We start from the raw sequence: 19,924 nt of genomic DNA, 5'->3' as shown, positions 1-19,924 counted from the left end.
TAGATATGTTTTGCTCTGTTCTTTGCTTTCTCCCCTTCGAACACTTCTCTGGGATTTTGACTTAATGTAACAAGACTTCATTTATATACCAGGACAGGTTTCTAAAAACTATATTAAAAAAACATTGCTGGTGATATAAAAACAAGAGTTGATTTATACGTTTGGCCATAACTTGTTGTTTTTTTATTATATTCATAAGACTAGGGTTTTTATTAGTCATAACTTGTTGTTTTTTTATTATATTATATCCAAATGATTGTCACTAGAGGAATTGGTGAAACGAAGACGAAAAAAATGAAAAAAACATCTATGGCCTATGGGGAGTGGACGCTACATAGCCAAGACCATGCACAAGCAACAAACGACACTGAACCTGAAGATATCATGCCAAAACCAGAGGAAACATTAACATGAGAAAACACTAACCCGAACTGGAAAGATGAGAGCCATATACTGAGCGAGCAGCACTTAATGACGAGGCTCAAGAAACATAGACACATCGAAAGGGAGGAGCAACATGGCATATGATATTGAAATTGTCCTCAAGTAGAATATAAAGAAAACTGAATCATTCGAAATCAGTAGAACAATATATTAACTTAGTTAAAAAAACAATATATTAAATTAGATGTGTTTATATATATATATTGATCACCTTCTTCATATACTCCCTCCGTTGTAAATTAATTATTTTTATAGAGATTTTTTTGTTATAAAATAGATGTTGTTTTAAAATTTCAAAACACATTTATTAATTTAATCTCATATATATTTTTCTATTGGTTGAAATATGGTTAAATATATAAGTAATGATATTTTATATTGAAAATATAAAAAATTAAATATTTTCTTAATTTATATACACAAATTGAAAACGATTATTAAAAATGGAATGAAAGAGGATTATTTAAAATCATTTTCAGTTCTAGTTTTAAATAATCAAAACACTAAACTCAACTTAAAGATACTGTCATCAAGCATCAACATACTCCGTTTCATAAAATTACATATTCTAGAGAAAAAAAATGGTTTCAAAAAGATCTATTTTTTGTATTTTAATACATGTTTTATTAATTTATTGCAAATTTCAAAAAATTTAATTGTATTTATTAGATTATTATTGGCTTAAAATATGGAAGAAAAAAAGAAAATCACAATATATATAAATTTAATATGTTTTATTAAAATGTACAAAAAATCTAAAAGTAACATTTTGAACATATTAGTTAGCAATTTTCGAATTTTATGTTATTATTTTTTAGTTACAGAGAAAAACGGTTTTATTCCCAACGGACGAAAAAGGAACGTGTTTTCCCCGAATTTGTTTTTAATTATTTGTTTTTGTATTTTGCAATTTTTTTCTGGTTCGTGCGCGCGCTAAAAGAAAAGAGGAGGAGGAAGAAGAAGGAACCAACCAACCAACCAGCATTATATATTAGCACAAGCATTCTCTGCTCTTGAATACCTCGCAGCCTAACCAGGTAACAACACTAAACCCTAATTTGTTTCCTTTTCCTTCTTCCTCGAATTTTCCCTAGAAAAATCACACGAGGATGACGATGACAAACGGCTATCCCGAGCAAATCGAATAACTATAAAAAAAAAAAGGCTTTCGATATTCAATTTCCGAATAGCTGATTCGATTTTGCGTGAATGATTTATACGTAGTGTGTGTATCGTAGGGTTAGTTATCGCAAAGTGATTAGATGAGATTGGATGTGGAAGTGAAGCCAAGAGGAGAGGTTCACTCTTGTTGTCATCGTCTTCTTCTTCTTCTTCACTGTGGCCATCATGGCGCAGCAGCAACAACAATCTTCGCGACTCAGTCGTCTCCTTACATTGTTGGACAGTATCCTTGGACAGTACTCTTGTGACGACGTTTCTTCGTTTTGATAATGTATTTCTCGTTGTATTGCCTTTGCATCCTAATTATATATGTTGCCCTTGATTATTATTTTCTTCTTAGCTGGTTCAACACAAACCACTCGGCTTACTGCAGCCAGGCTGATCGGAGACATTGCAAAGTCTCATCCTCAGGACTTGAGCTCTCTTTTGAGGAAGGTATAAAGTTTTCTTTATTTTCGATAATTAATAGGATACGATTTCGTTACCGAATTGATTATCTTCATGCATAAGGATACTGGATTACCTAGTATAAAAGATTTGGGTTTACTTTTGTATGGTTAGGGCATCTGATTACAGAGATATAGGGCTTTGGTTGATTGTTATATACTCTTGGAAAAATAACTGACAGTGTCTGTGGAAGTTAGCTATGTTTGTTATGCCCTTCTCTTTGCAAGTAGTATTTTTTTTTTGTAGACCTAATATTCTGCCCAATCTGTTCAGTGGACTCGTTGATCCGGATTAGTTGTAAATCTCCAATTTAGTGGTGAATTTAAAGCTTTCATTCGATGTGTTATCTGGTTGTCCAATGTCTATCACAAGTTTGTGCACGGCTGGAGAAAGGTGCTGCATATTGCTATATACACAACTATGATCTCTAGGAGCTCCTTCTAATGTTTGACACTTAGTTATGATACGTTTTTATTAGGCTCAGCATTGTTTGAGCATGCCCATCATACAATTTGTCTACCCCATACTGCTCCTAAAGAATGTCTGGAGCAGTCCGATGGGATTTTACATTGAAATCTTAAGTAGGGTGACCACCTTCCTATTTCAGGGTTTAACTTGTACTAGAGTTTATGTTAGTAGATTGAAGCTCAAGCTTTGTTTGGACATCTGGTCTTTAGAATTAAATAATATATGTACTCAGGCTAGGTTTTGTTTTTGTTTTCTTGAGACCTAGTTTCTTCTGCATTATTAGGTATCATATATCTCATAATATTCCGTCTTGGCATTATAGTTTAGCTTTACTTCTTTTTTAACTGCCAAGTTCTTCTTTACACTGGATTTTCCTATTTGTACATTTAGCATAACTCTATTTTCCGGAAATTAGGTTTTGCATTACCTCCGTAGTAAAAAGTGGGATACAAGGGTTGCTGCTTCTCATGCTATTGGTGCCATTGTTCTGAATGTCAAGCATACTTCATTGAGTGAACTCTTAAATTCTTTCGCAACAAAGTTGGGTGAGGCTGGGTTATCTGCTAATGTAGATGAAGTGGTGGCTTCGGGCAATCTACAGTCCAAACTTCAAGAAAATGCTCCCTTCAGAAGGTTATAAATAGATCTGTTACCCAATACATATGTCTTTTGATGTCTTGGTCATATTAATGTCGCCCGGTGTCCTTAACTTTTGGCATGTGCTAACAGCTTCGAGATGAATAAGGTTTTAGAGTTTGGCGCTTTGTTGGCATCTGGTGGACAGGTAATTTTATCATTTACTAGTGTCTACTCGTCTTTGACCAGTCTGTATAACTGCAGGTGATTTATATTTTGTGTAATTGTGTCACTGATGTCTTGTCTTTAGGACTAGGCAAAGGTCTTTGTGGAAATTACCTTTCTGTCAGTCATAAATTGTTTGGAATAAGTAAGCCATCGAAATAACATAAAGTTTGATGGTAATCTGGTTAGATTCTTAAAAGTGTTTTAGGTTTAATTAACTCTCTTGGCATCGTAAGAAAACATGTTGGTTAGTCGCTACTCTGTTGGATTTTTTTCTGTTTAGTATCATTATTTTGCCTTAAGAAGTTCTGTTACTCTATTTGTAGCTAATCTAAGTGCTTTTTCAACACAATCAATCACTTGATGGTACATGATAGCTTACCTATTTTTCTCCTCACACATTTCCGTTTTTTTTTTAAATATGTCGCAGTTCCTTTGCCACAAACAAGCATGAACTCATATATAGCCAAACTATTAGCTGTTTATGGAGAAACTCTTATTGTTGCAGGAGTATGACGTTTTGAATGACAATTCCAAGAATTCAAGGGACCGAGTGGCTCTTCAGAAGAAGAATCTCCGACGACGTCTAGGTCAGTAATTCATGAGTTCTGATATACTAGGCTAGTATGTATATACATATTTCTTGAAAACCAGCCCAAGCCATTCTTTAAGTCTATTATTACATCATTACTATTGGTTCTTCTCGTTCTTTGTAAAGTTGACTCTTATGCACCAAAACTTTTGTTTTACTTGACTGATGCATCTGAGCAGACTTCTGACGATATATGGGACAGGTCTGGACATGTGCGAGCAATTTATGGATGTCATTACTAATTTCTTATCATTACTATTGATCAAACATGTGCGAGCAATTTCCACTTCTTAGCTAAGCTTAACGGGTAATAGCCAAAACCAGGAATGTGTACATATATATTTGATTCAGCTCGATTCAGGAAAACAAATAGTTTTTGACATTCCAAACAGATAAGAGGTTGCATTCACTCTCGCTTTTTCCCTCCTCCACTTGTTGTCGTAAAGAAGAAATTAGTTTAACTTACAAAGGAGAAAATGAGAGATTGGAGGATGGATTAGACATCGAGTCGTTTAGTTTTGCCAATACGACCGGTCTAATGTTTGTGGCCCCCGAATTTGGTTTTGTAGTGTCTGAATCGTGTAAATACGCTTTTTGACTTGGCTTTTTCATCTGCTGTTTCTGCTCTTTTTTTTTTTTTTATCCTTGAAATAAATTCAATGTTTGATCTCCAAACTCATTGTCGGAGGAAAGAAAAAAACAGAAGACGAAAACAAATCAAAGCTTACACCAATAGGTGCTTGAAAAATAAATACCCTATAAAGGGTGAAATGTGTAGAAACCAAGGCTTCATACTTCCTTAAGAGAGACCGTTGCAGTCTTATCTTGGGTATGAAGATGGAGAATTGGAAGCCTCTGCAAGAATGATATCATACTTCCTTAAGACAGACCGTTGCTCTTTTGTAGTAAGTTTTTGTCTGTTTTTTCTACTTTTTGTGTTACCCTGTTTTCTCGGTGACAAGTCTTGAGACATAATACATGACGTAATAAGAAAAAGCTTTACTGTTTTGAGTAACCGACAACCAATCTCTTTAAACAGACAAGAATCATCAATCAGTTTCAGCTCTTAGCAATAAACAGGATTAAAATCAAATTAACGTTGTTGAATAGTAACATGTGTTGATAAGGAAAGGAGATCCCATAGATACATATTTGTAAAGTTGTATATTCTCCATTAACTTCTAGCTTTCTCTTCACGTTTGTATAACTCTATATATTGTAAATTCCCCTAAGTAATAAAGTAATACATTCAATCTATATGGTATCAGAGCTCTAACGATACCTAGCAAACCTAAAATCCTTTTTCTTTCTTAACAGCCGCCATGTCTTCATCTGAAAACAACTCCCCTGTCGAGACTATCACCATTGAAAACCCCACCCAAAAACTTCTCAACATTAACATGACTAATGTCTCTAAGCTCACAGCAACCAATTACCTGATGTGGAGCCTCCAAGTCCGTGCCTTGCTTGATGGCTACGGCCTGATTGGCCATCTTGACGGATCTCTCACCATTCCGTCTCAAACAATCACCACTGATGCCGAAGTCTCCGTTAATCCGGCATACACCGTGTGGAAGCGACAGGATCAGCTTATTTACAGCGCACTGATCGGGGCTCTCTCTTTTGCTGTTCAGCCCATTGTCTCTCGTGCCACCACAGCATATGAAGTTTGGAACACTCTGTCCTTCACCTATGCCAAGCCCAGCAGAGGACACATCAAGCAGCTCAAAACTCAACTTAAGAACTGGAAGAAGGAGAATAAGACGATTGACATTTACCTCCAAGGGCATATTGCTCGTTTGGATCAGCTTGCCATCCTTGGGAAGGCTGTTGATCATGAGGATCAGATTGATCTGATACTTGATGGTCTCCCTGAAGACTATAAGACCGTTGTAGATCAGATCGAAGGTCGCGATGCACCACCAACAATAACTGAACTTCAAGAGAAACTCTTGAATCATGAAGCTAAGTTGCTAGCTGCCCCTGACACCGTCTCTTCTCCCGTTCCTGCGACTGCAAACATGGCTCAGCAGCATGGAAACAACAACAACTACAACAATCGCCAGCGCTACAACAACAACAACAACTACAAGAATCACAACAACTTTCAGTCACCAGCAAGGCAAGACAACCGGTCTCCAAAACCATACCTTGGCCGGTGCCAAATCTGCGCTGTTCAAGGACATTCCGCAAAAAGGTGTCCTCAGCTTCTCACGCAGCACTCGAACGCACAGACTCAGCTCAACCCGTTCAAACCTTGGCAGCCACGGGCAAACTTTGCTGGCGCATCCTCCTACGCACCAGACAACTGGCTCCTTGACAGTGGGGCTACACACCACCTCACCTCTGACCTGCAAAATCTGTCACTACATCAGCCATTTCATGGAAATGATGATGTGCAGATAGCTGATGGTACCGGTCTCTCCATTTCTCATACGGGTTCATCATTCCTACCCTCTAACACTAGACCTCTTGCTTTACATAAAGTTCTATGTGTTCCTAATATTCACAAAAACCTTATATCAGTTTATCGACTATGTAACTCTAATCAAGTTTCTGTCGAATTTTTCCCTGCCTCATTCCAGGTGAAGGATCTCAGCACGGGGGACCTATTACTCCAAGGCAGAACTAAAGATGAGCTCTATGAGTGGTCAATTCCGAAACCACCACCTACTGCTATGTTTTCTTCCCCAAGTCCTAAAACCACCTTAACCTATTGGCACTCAAGATTAGGACATCCCTCCCTATCTATCTTAAACACTGTTGTTTCTCATTACAATTTGCCAGTTTCCTCTTTTAATAAAAATTTATCTCCTTGTTCTCATTGTCTTCTAAACAAAAGCCACAAACTACCCTTCTCAAAATCAAGTCTAAAATCAACCCGACCCCTTGAACTCTTATTCAGTGATGTATGGACATCTCCTATCCTCTCTAAAGATAACTTCAAATATTACCTTGTTATCGTCGACCATTACTCCCGCTATACCTGGATGTATCCAATCAAAAAGAAGTCAGATGTTAAGGAAGTCTTCATAGCGTTTAAATGTCTGGTAGAAAATCGTTTTCAACAGAAAATTGGAACATTTTTTACTGATAATGGAGGAGAGTTTATGGTGTTAAAGACATACCTCGCCGCAAATGGAATTACGCATCTCACGTCTCCTCTCCACACACCGGAGCACAATGGCGTATCAGAAAGAAAGCACCGCCATATTGTAGAAACATGACTAACGATGCTCTCCAAAGCTTCTGTGCCGAAAGAGTTGTGGCCTTATGCTTTTGCCGCAGCTGTCTATACGATCAACCGACTTCCAACGCCTGTTCTTGATCTCAAGACACCGTATGAAAAGCTCTTTGGTGATGCACCCACCTACGACAAACTACGCATCTTTGGTTGTGCTTGCTACCCATGGTTGAGACCCTACACCAAACATAAGCTTGACAATCGATCTCAACAGTGCGTCTTCCTTGGATACTCGACGACACAAAGTGCCTATTATTGCTTAGATGTCGATGCTGCTCGCCTCTACACATCCCGTCATGTGACATTTGATGAAGAGAGTTTCCCTTTTCAAAATCGAACCCAACCCTCCGTCTCTGCAACACCTCCCGTTGATCCACCATCAACATCAGCGTTCCCACCATACACCGTCGTCCCTCCCCCGTGCTCGGATCCTCACCAGTCTCAACCGCCACCATCGACGACTCCGACAACAAATCCTCAGGTATTGCCCTCTCTCCCTCTCTCGACTTCTTCTTCTTCCTCTCATAATTCTGAGCCCACTGCTCCACTCCAAAATGGGCCGCAACCCACGGCCCAGCCACAACCAACACCACAAAATGGGCCGCAACCCACGGCCCAGCCAAACCAACCCTCCGCCGAAGCCCAACCAATATTACCCACTTCTCCACCAGGCCAAATTCAAATTCCTATCAATCCTAGTCCAACAACTACACTTCCACCTAATACTCAGCCCACACAATCTCTTCCGACTACTCAAACCCAAACTCAAAATAATGACATCCCGCACCAACCCTCGTCTTCTCCACCACCAAATCATCATCGGATGCAGACTCGTTCCAAGAATAATATCATCAAACCAATAAAGAAGCTTACTCTCACTGCTTCTCTCCTCAAATCACCAGCCTGCGAACCATGCACCATTCAACAAGCTCTCAAGGATAAACGTTGGTGTCCAGCAGCTACTACTGAGTTTGATGCGATGATGCAGAACAGGACTTGGGATCTTGTTCCTCCTCACCCAACACAAAACTTGGTCTCTTGCCGATGGATATTTACAACAAAGTACTTGCCTAATGGTGAAGTTGATCGCCGCAAAGGACGGTTAGTTGCTCGTGGCTTCAATCAACGGTATGGGATTGATTATGCTGAAACTTTTAGTCCGGTGATTAAGTCAACAACGATACGTATGGTTCTTGATATAGCTGTCAAGAAGAACTGGGCTGTGAAGCAACTCGATGTTAATAACGCCTTTTTACAAGGTGATCTCCAAGAAGAAGTATTCATGTCTCAGCCCCCAGGATTCATTGATCCAGATAAACCAGATTACGTCTGTCGCCTCAACAAGCCAATCTACGGTCTCAAGCAGGCTCCCCGTGCCTGGTATCAATCTCTGAAACAACATCTTCTCCATGGTGGCTTCACAAATTCTGCTGCCGATACATCCTTATTCATCAGACGGACTGGTACCTCAAACACCTATGTACTAGTCTATGTTGATGATATTTTAGTCACAGGAAACGACAATAACGTCATTGCAAGAGTCCTCCACTCCCTTGCTGATCGTTTCTACATCAAAGACCCAACAGACCTTCATTACTTCCTTGGTATTGAAGCAACTCGAACCAAGAAAGGTCTCCATCTGATGCAGCGCAGATACATCCTTGATCTTCTCGCCAAAAACAACATGACTGAGGCTAAGCAGGTCTCTACTCATCTGCCATCCTCTCCTAAGCTCACACTGGCCAGTGGTATTCCTCTTCAAGACCCAAGCCAATATCGCTCAGTGGTAGGAAGCTTACAATATCTTTCCTTCACAAGACCGGATATCACGTATGCTGTCAACCGTTTATCTCAATTCATGCACAAGCCTACATATGAACATTGGCAAGGAGCAAAGCGAGTTCTTCGTTATCTAGCTGGAACACCTTCTCACGGTCTTTTCCTCCAGCGACATTCACCTATGACACTACATGGCTTCAGCGATGCAGACTGGGCAGGAGATACGCATGATTACGTATCAACTAATGCCTACGTTGTCTACCTTGGCAGTAACCCTATTTCTTGGTCATCAAAGAAGCAAAATGGTGTCGCCCGCTCGTCCACAGAAGCTGAGTATCGAGCTGTAGCTAACATCACCTCAGAGATGAACTGGATCATTTCACTACTAACAGAGCTTGGTTACAAACCACCTGCAGTCCCAGTTGTGTATTGTGACAATATTGGAGCCACATATCTCTGTGCCAACCCGGTTTTTCATTCTCGAATGAAACACATCGCCTTAGACTATCACTTTGTCCGGACTCAAATACAAGCTGGTGTTCTACGAGTCTCTCATGTCACTACTCGGGATCAACTTGCTGATGCTCTCACCAAACCTCTGCCACGACAACACTTCCAGCTGACAAGAATCAAGCTTGGAGTTACACAAGTCCCTCCAGCTTGAGGGGGTATGATAAGGAAAGGAGATCCCATAGATACATATTTGTAAAGTTGTATATTCTCCATTAACTTCTAGCTTTCTCTTCACGTTTGTATAACTCTATATATTGTAAATTCCTCTAAGTAATAATTAAGTAATACATTCAATCTATATGTGTAGTCATGATTTCCCCTAAGCAGCCTGATGCATAATCTGTCTATATTTACACCAAACTCACTTCACCGAACAATAACCAGTTTTCACAATTTGAGCCAGAAGAAAAAAAAAATCAGCCAGCAATGTCTTGTTGGCAGATAAAAGATGAGATAAAGTTAGGATCAGCAAAATTCATGAGCAAGTCAAGATACTGCATAGCTTCTTGAGGAGTGAGACCTTGGAGTAGAAAATCACAGACGTTAGAGTGAGTCCCTCTCATAAGCTCCAAGCTTTGATTCATCAGCTTCTTCTGCTTACCTTTCCCCATCTCCGCAGCTTCCACCATCGGTAGCAAATCTTTCTCTTCCTCTTCAAAATGTGCTTTACACATCATCTGTTTAAAAAAAACAACAACCTCATATAAGTGTCAACAATATTGCTCTCACTTCATTACAAGAACACAAGATTTGTTACCGTTCTGTTACCTGTAATGATTTGAAACGAGAAGCAAGACTAAAGAGTTCCTCAGAACAGACCCCAGAGTCCATCATCACCCCAATAGATTTAATATATTCTTTGATACCATTCATCATCGGTAACTCTCTCCCATGTTCTTCATTCGCACTTTTACACATCCCTATAAAAAAAAAATAAAAAAATCAAACCTTTAAACAATTATAATTAATTATTCATATTCATTATTTTCCTATCGTTTTTACTGTTCCTAGGATGGTTACCAGTCACACCCAAAATCAAAAACCCTAAAATCTCTTAATTACCTCGATCAACCGATTCAAGAACAGGAAAAAGAATCCTCTCTTCCATCTGAGCATGCTCAACCATCAGCTCATGCAACTCCCCATAGCTCTTAGCGAACTTCCTAATCTCCATCTTCGGCGTCCCCACCGACGGATCAACGGCTCTCCTCCCTCCACGTGCCGCTAGATCCTCCGACCACCTCACCATCCTCTCCATATGCCACAGCATGCTCCTGTGCTGAAGCCAAATCATCTTCACTATCGGCGGCGTCGCCTCGTCGAAGCCTTCCAGGTTGAACTTCCAGAGCATTAGCCTCGGCTCGGGGAACTTGTCCTCGATGTAACGGAGCAGAACCTCCTGAGATCCCGACACCGTCTCTGCTCCGACGTGGATTGTCGGCTTCTCGTCTTCTGAGGGGACGAAGCGGAGGTGTACTTTCTTGTGGAGGAGAGCGAAGCGGAGGTAAGAAGTTGCGAGGCTGTTCGGCGGTCCGGAGAGTTTCACGGTGACGGCGGAGGTAGGTTTCGCCGTCGCCGGAGAGATCTCAGACGTGGATTTGGTAGAGGAATTGGGGAAGCAGTTTCCCATTTTCTCTGTCGTATGAAAGGAATTGTAGAATCTAAGGGATGGAGTGAGCAGCAAGCAAGCGATTGGAGTGAGAAGAGAAGATGAGATTTGTTGAAAAGAAGATAAAAGGTGTCACGCCATTATCAAACCCCAAAAGCTTAGGAAACATTAGTGTTCATCATAATTTAATTTAATTAGATTTTATTTGAGATTTGGATTTACTGACTATTTGGGACTTTGAGGGATTTACAGTCAAGGTCGTCGAGACTAGACGACAATTACGTTAGTGCCAACGAATTTTCCCTTTTATAATGGATAAAGAGATCTTCGTAATTAATTTAAAACTGGAACATAGTATCTAGTTATCAATTTTGTGGGATCCTCTGTAACTAATGTTGAGATATGCAGCTAAAAATAGCTGGACACAAAATACTCACTACTTGCCTTATACCCCATTACACAAAATACTCATTATTTACTTTATACCGTTATTTGATCCGTACACACTCTGGTTTTTAGGTACTCGGCCTTATTAAGTTAAATATCAAATAGTTAAATTTTGCTACTTACAAGTATAAGTCAAATAACAAGTATCGCAAAAAAAAATAGTGACTTGTCTTGATATTAGTTACTTGTTTTGTGATTGAAAAAAAATAGCCTTAAAAAGATATTTCTTTGTTGAAAAAAGTAAACGATACTTTCATATCAAAATGTTAATGTATTTGTTCCTTCTTCTTTTTAATAATAGGTACAGATATTTTATTTGACGTAAAACTTATGTTTTTTCCAAGTCGAATAAACATAACAAATTTTTATAACCTTCTTTGATAGAATATTATATAGCAAGTAATTTTTAAAAACTTGGAAATACATCCAAATATTTCATATGTATTTACAAGTAGAAACATAATCGAACGAAGCAAGTGACTTGCAAATAACATATTTTTGGACAGATACTCGAAATAACAAGTTAGGTCAAATACCATACAAGTCCAAAAATACTCGTTCAAGGTAAAGCAAATATCAAGTACACACAAAAAGTAAGTATTCAGTTTGCACCCACTCTTACATGTACATTGATTCTAGAAAAGATGTGTTCTAATTTAGAATATTGTTTGAAGTTTTCCAAACTAATTAAAATTATGTTAAATTTTCAGTTTTGTCCTTATTTAACTATTAGAATTCTATTGCTTTTATATTTTTCTTAAAAATTATGTGAGATAAAAATTACATTGAAACCGTAAAACGACATTTATTTTGTAACGAAAATTTTACTTTACAACAACGTTGTTTAATATGAAAGGAAGAGAATAATGTTTTTTCTCATTGTCATTAGCCAAGTAGACCAATGTCTAATTTTTAATATAATGTTTATAATGTATTTATTTCAATGTCAAAATATTATCTATACTATTATTTGAAAAGTGAATTTTCTTACTTGTCATCTTTTCCATGATTTTAGTTAATTTGCTTACTTATCACTTTTTCCATGATTTTAAGATAAATCATTAGTTTAATTAATATTATTATTTAAAATTTTGCTTACTTATCATTTTTTCATGATTTTAGTTAATTTGCTTACTTGTCTTTTTTCATAATTTTAGAATAAATCATTAGTTTAATTAATATTATTATTTAAAATTTTATTTAAAAATATATATATTTATCATGATATTAAAGATAATTAATAAACATTAAACTATTCTACTGATATATATATACTATTATTTTTAAAAATATATTTTAATATATAATTATCATGATATTTAGGATATTTAATTAATAAATATATATTAACAATATCTACTGATAATATAATCATTACTTTTATTTTATATTAATTTATGATTTTAATGACTACTATTATAGCCATTTCTTTGATTTATATAGGAAATATTGATGAAATACAAATTTTATATATAAGTATTTTAATATATCTGAATTAGCCCGTTTCTTTGGTTTATTCGGTTTGATCGCTTAATATACTTAACCATATCCATATACTGCGGTCTTTTAAAAATAGCATCCGTTCAGTTTACTCTGTACTACCAAATCAAGACCTTTTTCCCTATTTTGGTTTGGTTCGGTTTTAAATGGTTCGATTTTACTAGATTGAACACTCCTACACTATTGTTATTTTATTAATGTTTTATAGTTATGATTTTTTATAATCCTTTCCAGTACCACATGATTTCTTTTCAGTCCAAATAATACATGTATATAATTTCAAATACAAATTTCCTAATTTAATTATTAAATTGTGTATCTAATTTATTTTTATTATTTTATAAAAATAAATATTATAATTAAAAATTGTTAAGTATATAGATATATCAATCCTAACAAGATGCGGGACATCAACTAGTTAGAGGGTAATTAAATGTTTTTAGGGGATTAGTGGTTAGGCAAGTGTCTAAGCGCCGGGCAAAGAAAAAAAGAAAGAAAGGAAATAAAATAATAGTGGAGACAATAATAATTTGATTCCGATGTCAAAGAAAGAAAGAAAGAAAATTTGATTCCATTATCCGCTTCACAAACGAGAAACAAGTGTCATGCTCATGGCCACGGCGAATGACTTTGTGTTCTGCCCCATGTGATCTTTGCCCCTACTTAACTCGCCTTTACGCTTCCCCTTTTGATCTTTGCTTCATCTTCCACAGATTTAAAGGTAATCTAAATCACTTATCTTGGTTTTTGACATATTTAAATGTATTTTTGGATTTCTTTGATTCTAAGATACGTCGATATTTTTAATATTAATTTTTCTCAAAACTCCAGAGTTTTTCTAATGAATTTATGCAAATGCAAAAAAGAAGTCATGAACTGTATAAACAAGGTAATAATAAGAACAGGAATTTCGAAGAACTAAATTTAAGAATCACTGAAAGCAAGCACACACCAGAAACTTGATCTATTTTTGCGTGTGCATATATAGCATTATAGATAAGCTTGTGGGAGTGATGATCATGATATGTTATTATAAGTTCCAACATGTACAAACATGAGCATGCGTTTTACGTGTGAAAACAAGGTGGTGACGATCAAACAGAAACAAACGAGAGCAAAACATCATGACGAGCATTTAAAACCACCACAAGCAACAACCCAAACGATGAGAATAAAGGACAAAATAGCACCTCCCACCATCAGCTTCATCTGCAGGCTCTGTATCCACATCTTCCTTCTTAGCTGCCTCCCTTGTCTTTGGAAGCTATCCGCTTGGAACTGTAGGTTCTCTGTTTTGTCTACCAGCAGTTCTATCTTCTCTCCTCTGTCTAGAACCTGAAACAGTATCAACAAGAGAATCATCAAAAAGAGCTGTATCGCCTCATCATTTCTCAGAATCAGCACCTACTGGCATACTCTGAAAAATTCTCATTTTGTTTATACTAAATGGTCCTAGGTCCAGTTTGCCTAACCTTTTCCAACACGAAAAAACTGGATTTCATTCCCATAACTGCAGTTCCTTTGTTTATAGCATATTTATACCTTAAACTTCAGGTAAATAGAAACATGATCCATAGTGAAAAGCGACATATGATAATATTATGAGTTGTGTCATCACTATAGTACAATTAATTCCTGTGGTGAGAAGCGGGGGAGTTCATGTAATAATCCCATTTAGCATATCTTTTAGACTTCCCCATTGCATACATTCCTACCAGAACTATATGACTCATCATTGCTAATACTGATGAGCTAAAAGATACGCATTCATAATAGACCATCACAGAATACCATTTTCCCTAGTCTAACAAACTTTCAGCTGGTCCGAAGGCATAACAGCAATCCAAGACTTGTTAGCTGCATGCAACTTCTTAATTTCTAACAGACTCAGCACATCACAGATCTAACATCAATTGGCCTATGGAGATATAACAGAGTAATCAGCACAGAATATACCCCACTAAATATAGACAAATGACGAACTGTTGCAAGAAAAACATTCGATAATTTTATCAGCACAACTACCATGAAAAAAATAAACCAGTCTGTTGATATCAAATAGCTCTTCTAGAAGTGATGACTTGTTTAGTATCCTTCTCTACAATGTTTTTTTTTTCATTTTCTGTAAAAACCATGTGTTTATACCTTGCAGATAAAATTCCTATCAAATCAAGCCAAAAATACAGGAGTGGTGTGCAACTGTTAATTAAATGTCTCCAAAATCGTACCTTCTCAATGTTGTCCATCATGATCCCCTTGACATCATTAATTTGGGCCTTCAACTTTGAAAGTTTGCTCATCTCTTCAGGATGGCTCATACAATACTGCATATGCTCCTTAAGTATAGGCCTGTTTGACAGGGAAAAAAACACTGAGAACTCTCTCGCAATGGAAACAATGAAAACAATGGTTAGAGACAGACCCGAACTCCCTGTCAAGATTGTACGCAATGCTAAACCGATCCCCAAACAAATCATCGTCTTCATCATCATCTGCAAGAGGGTGCGGCTCATCGTTCTTTATACTCGCCTCATACCGCTTCTTGAAATCTTCCTTAACCCGCTCAAGGAACACGAAAGGAACACTTCTTCCAGTGGACTCATCAGCAACCACAAGAAACACTACATACATATACACACAATCAAGGAACTGAAAAAACCGAAGCTTCAACTAACTAACAAACTAACGAGCACTGAATATAATATAGAAAGGCTAATGAATAAATAGATAAATAAATCTCACCGAAACCATTGTTTTCGACAAGGAAATTGAAGGTGTGGCCATCGCAAGAGTAAGTATACTTGCTGCTATTTTTGGGAAGCTTCTGGAGACACTGAACAGCAATGGTGCTAAAGTTTCCTGAGTAAGGAGTATGCTCCGCTAAAACGACGGTTCCTTTGGCTACGAAGCTGTAAATCAATCCTTTCTGCTGACTCATTTCTCTAGAGTACAAGTCAACCGATCAGATCTGGATTGCGATACCTAACATATATGGAATCACAATCAAATCCCTAAAACACACGAGCACGAAGATGATTAACAGTGAATCGCTAAATCGGAGAGACTAGGTTACTGATGGTATTGATAATCTCCGATTCGGAACCGGAGAAAATGATCGGATGCTCGCAATTTAAAGATCGGAGCTCCGGGAGGAGAGTATGGAGACAAAGCAATCAATGAAAAGAGAAGAGGAAATTGAGCAAGGAAGAGAGAGAGAGAGTACCTTGAGAGACTTGGCTTGGTGATGAAGGAGATGATGAAAGCAAAGAGATGATGTGCGTGCTCTCTTCTCACTTTCTCAGAGACGGACGATATCACATTTACTTGATGCTGATTTTCGGTTTATCGGTCCCGGTTCTTGGTTATTTTTCGGTTAAAACGATATTTGTTATTGCTCGTTACGGTTTAGATATTATAGATATACGGTTTTAAACTAAATAAACCATAATTGTCTATTTTCGGTTTACTTTCAAGTGCTACTACTATTTTGAAATTTTGGGTTTATTTTAGATCATTAAATGCATTAAATTGAGTATCAAACAAGCCCAACTTCATCGCCTAGTATTTCATTTGAGGGCTTTTACTCGTTGCTTCTGAACAATCAATGTCTTGGCCTCTTTCTCCTTTTTCTTTTGTTTTCTTGGCTTCTTTTTACAACCTTATTAACTAATTCGGTTAACTACTTAAGTTGAAGTAAAAACTTAAACAAGTAAATGAACCTTAAATAGCGGTAGAAGTTCAAAGACTGCACAGCCAAACTACAAAATTGTATCATTTTTTAGAATGGTCTTTCGTAGAATGGTCTCACTTTTAAAATATACAAATCTATACTATTATTTGCGAAATTTTTTTTAGCAACGGAGTTCTCACGTTAAAAGTTAGAGCGATTAATATATATACTACCTTTAATGAATTTATCTATAATTAACTATATAATCAAAATGAATTTTTATTTATAATAATATTATTTTTTTTAAAAAGATAATTTTTACATTGTGTTGTTATCTTAAAACATATTTTTCAGTTATAAATATAATTAAAACGAATTTTTATTAATAATATTATTTTTTAAAAAAAAATAATTCTTATATATTATGTTGTTATCTTAAAATTTGTTTTTTCAATTATAAAAGTTAAAAAATAACAAATAAAAATTTATAATTAAATATTAATCAACTAAATTTGTATAAATATATTTACTAAAATATTTTTAATATGTGAATGTTTTCTTTTAAAATTTCAGCACAATAATAAACATATATATTTTATTTAAATTTATGTCATATATATATATATAATTTGATGTTTGATTTAATGTTTTTGAAAACATAAATAATAAGTTATCATGCTGATTTTTGAATTAATAAAATATAAACTAATATATATTTGTAAAACGATTAAGTCCGCATGTGCGGACAAAACATCTAGTTATATATACTTATAATACAAGTAGGGGAATCATAAAAGGCTTCAGATTATAGTTGGAGGATGTCTGGATGTGTATCCATAAAACAATTGCCCTTGAGTTTTGGGTACGCAAGCAATACATAAAGGAGGCTAAATCTCAAGCATGCATATAGAGAGAATGACAAAGGAATCTTAGACAAAGAGAAGGGTTTCATACGATGATATCAGTAGGAAACCGTCAAATATATTATCATACGTAGTGTTGAAACACATTCAATCCACAAGAAGTTAAAGCAGCAAGCTACTGATCACACAATCCTTAATTCTTAAGGTTTAAGAAAATACATAATTAAGAAACATGACCGTTTAAGGTTTCAGTAGAACCAGCCTTACGCTTTTAAGTATTTATTTTATTAAATAGATAGATAATGACATCACCAGCAACCTTCAAACCCTTAGTTATTCAAGAAGGTGGAAGGTAATGATATCAGAGGCAGATGCTGCATGAAGGGCATGGTTGGGGTAATGGTGGTGATGGTTCTGATGGAAGCGAAGTTGATATCCAAGAACTGAATCGTAGTCTCCTCCATTTTCTACTAGTCCATAATGAGGATCTTCTGCTCTTAGTTCCTGTTTCACCGAAGAGATTATAAGATATTAATGAGAATTAAAAGCCATATTCAACATCCAACATTGTTTACTCTAAGTGACATGACATGCTTGTTATTTGACAAACTCCATCTCCACACGTTTTTATCCTTTTAATTGTTACATGCTTGTGTTGTGCCTAAAAATTGTAAGGAAAACAAAAAGAGCGAAACAAGAGACGGTACCAGCTCATGTATGAGATTCTTTTGTATGTCTTGTTGACTCTTGTTCTGCAATTGAAGAAACCACAAGAGAAACTGTGAAGAGACTGAAATGATTAAGACTCTTAACTGTCTAATCCATTTTACTTTCGTTTAGCTTTTATCATGACATCACTATAATTTACACTTGGTTTGTCCTTTTATCCATTACCTTGTCTAATCCATTTTACTTTCGTTTAGCTTTTATGACATCACTATAATTTACACTTAGGTTTGTCCTTTTATCCATTACCTTAACTATAATCCGACAGTTTCCAAAACAAGATACTGAATACTTCACTAAAAGAGCTACTAATTATTAGAAGTAACGGATTACATAGTTATGCTTGAAAAAGTCGGGTGCCCAAATAATGACAGGTAGGTTTAATTATATAGTGTCATAGGAAAAAAACACTATCAACAGTTTTAATAGTGCATAGATTCAGATGATACGGAATAATTGTGACAAATAATATGATAAATTGTAGAAGTGAGTGAAGAAAGAAGTTGTGACCTTTTTCTTGGTGGTCTCGATTTGGTTCCCAAGTGATTTAAACTGTTCAATTAACATATATATATCGATTAATAAAAAAAAATCTCACATATATTCGCTAGCAGTAAACTAAATGTTTGCCTTGTTAGTACAAATTAATACAACAAAAGTCTACTGATTATAATTAACTCCAAAAAATTGAAAACCAGAAACTGAAAAAGATGTTAATTAAAACCCTAGATAAGGGCAAAATATGATGATACCTTGCGCTCGCGAACGAGTTTGAAAGTGTTTTCCATTTCTTCCTCAAGACTACGCAGCTCCTGAATATCAAGCTCGTCTAAACACTCACCTAGCCTCTGTCTACAATTAATAAACCAAAGTTTGTTAGTATTTCGTAATTTCGTAATTTTTTAAGTTTAAAGAGAGAGATATGGGAGAAGAGAACAGGAAACAAATACTTAATCTGAGTCCGAAGATTTCTATTTGTCTCCAATAATTTCCTCTTGGTTTCTTGCATTCTCTACAACAAAGACTCACCAATTTCACCAAACCATCAAGAAACACATATCAAGAACAAGAATAAGAGGATCTAAGAAGAAGAAAAGAACCTCATAGTGAGCACTCCAAACATCAACATCAGAAACTGTTTGGTACAGATCTATGATCTCCTTCGTTCTATAAACCAACAAGACCACACAAATTAAAAAGTAGTTAACTATAAGAAAAGAAAAGAAATATTTATATATATATATATATATATATATATATATATATATATATATATAAGAGTGGTGTTTAAGATAGATATTCTCTACGTGGTGTTAGGGCTGATAAACTCATGAAGCTTGTTGGAACTAGAGAACATGATAATCGAAACCCTAGCGTCACACAAAACCGTGAGCTCGTGAGCTTTCTTGAACAAACCATTTCTTCTCTTGGAATACGTCACTTGTCGGTTTGTCTGGTTCTCTATCCTCTTGATCTGGATCTTCCCTCTCGCCATTTTTCCTCTCTCTATTTAGTTTTTGATATTTTGTTGAAGAGATTTGGGGAAGAGGACAAAGAGATTATAATAAGAAGAAGAGAGAAGTGAAAGAGAAAAGAAAAGAAAAAGCAAAGGACCCACTAGACTTACTATATAAAAAGG

General features: G+C 36.1%; 4 protein-coding genes across 6 annotated transcripts; 1 reads left to right on the top strand and 3 right to left on the bottom strand.

Moving 5' to 3' along the window:
- Window positions 1-1,425: 1,425 nt before the first annotated feature.
- Window positions 1,426-4,753, top strand: LOC103863241 (TATA-binding protein-associated factor BTAF1). Its single transcript, XM_033290009.1, has 6 exons — window positions 1,426-1,481; window positions 1,683-1,849; window positions 1,967-2,061; window positions 2,957-3,174; window positions 3,271-3,325; window positions 3,851-4,753. Exons 2-6 carry the CDS (start codon window positions 1,792-1,794, stop codon window positions 3,938-3,940), a joined length of 516 nt encoding a protein of 171 aa, XP_033145900.1. The 5' UTR covers window positions 1,426-1,481; window positions 1,683-1,791; the 3' UTR covers window positions 3,941-4,753.
- Window positions 4,754-4,980: 227 nt separating this feature from the next.
- On the bottom strand, window positions 4,981-12,138 carry LOC103863240. 2 transcript variants are annotated; one of them, XM_033290008.1, is made up of 4 exons: window positions 10,533-12,138; window positions 10,239-10,390; window positions 9,772-10,147; window positions 4,981-5,050 (listed from the first exon to the last, which is right to left on the bottom strand). In XM_033290008.1, exons 1-3 carry the CDS (start codon window positions 11,098-11,100, stop codon window positions 9,887-9,889), a joined length of 981 nt encoding a protein of 326 aa, XP_033145899.1. In that variant the 5' UTR covers window positions 11,101-12,138; the 3' UTR covers window positions 4,981-5,050; window positions 9,772-9,886. The 2 variants fall into 2 exon arrangements, with proteins under 2 accessions (XP_033145899.1, XP_009139249.1); XM_009141001.3 differs by lacking the exon at window positions 4,981-5,050 and having other exon boundaries at window positions 9,767-10,147; window positions 10,533-11,100.
- Window positions 12,139-13,945: 1,807 nt separating this feature from the next.
- LOC103863239 (vesicle-associated membrane protein 727) lies at window positions 13,946-16,407 on the bottom strand. The gene is made up of 5 exons (XM_009140999.3): window positions 16,250-16,407; window positions 15,769-16,008; window positions 15,449-15,647; window positions 15,255-15,375; window positions 13,946-14,361 (listed from the first exon to the last, which is right to left on the bottom strand). Exons 2-5 carry the CDS (start codon window positions 15,962-15,964, stop codon window positions 14,149-14,151), a joined length of 729 nt encoding a protein of 242 aa, XP_009139247.2. The 5' UTR covers window positions 15,965-16,008; window positions 16,250-16,407; the 3' UTR covers window positions 13,946-14,148.
- A 1,250-nt stretch (window positions 16,408-17,657) lies between these two features.
- LOC103863238 (floral homeotic protein APETALA 3) lies at window positions 17,658-19,846 on the bottom strand. 2 transcript variants are annotated; one of them, XM_009140998.3, is made up of 7 exons: window positions 19,593-19,840; window positions 19,386-19,452; window positions 19,236-19,297; window positions 19,038-19,137; window positions 18,796-18,837; window positions 18,267-18,311; window positions 17,658-18,063 (listed from the first exon to the last, which is right to left on the bottom strand). In XM_009140998.3, exons 1-7 carry the CDS (start codon window positions 19,778-19,780, stop codon window positions 17,893-17,895), a joined length of 675 nt encoding a protein of 224 aa, XP_009139246.1. In that variant the 5' UTR covers window positions 19,781-19,840; the 3' UTR covers window positions 17,658-17,892. The 2 variants fall into 2 exon arrangements, with proteins under 2 accessions (XP_009139246.1, XP_033146398.1); XM_033290507.1 differs by lacking the exon at window positions 18,796-18,837 and having other exon boundaries at window positions 19,593-19,846.
- Between the last annotated feature and the right edge of the window lie 78 nt (window positions 19,847-19,924).

Source organism: Brassica rapa, chromosome A04 (assembly GCF_000309985.2).
Source record: "Brassica rapa cultivar Chiifu-401-42 chromosome A04, CAAS_Brap_v3.01, whole genome shotgun sequence".
Classification (NCBI taxonomy): Eukaryota; Viridiplantae; Streptophyta; class Magnoliopsida; order Brassicales; family Brassicaceae; genus Brassica; species Brassica rapa.
Note: the sequence above shows the minus strand (reverse complement) of the source record. Positions and strands in the feature narration are given on the sequence as shown.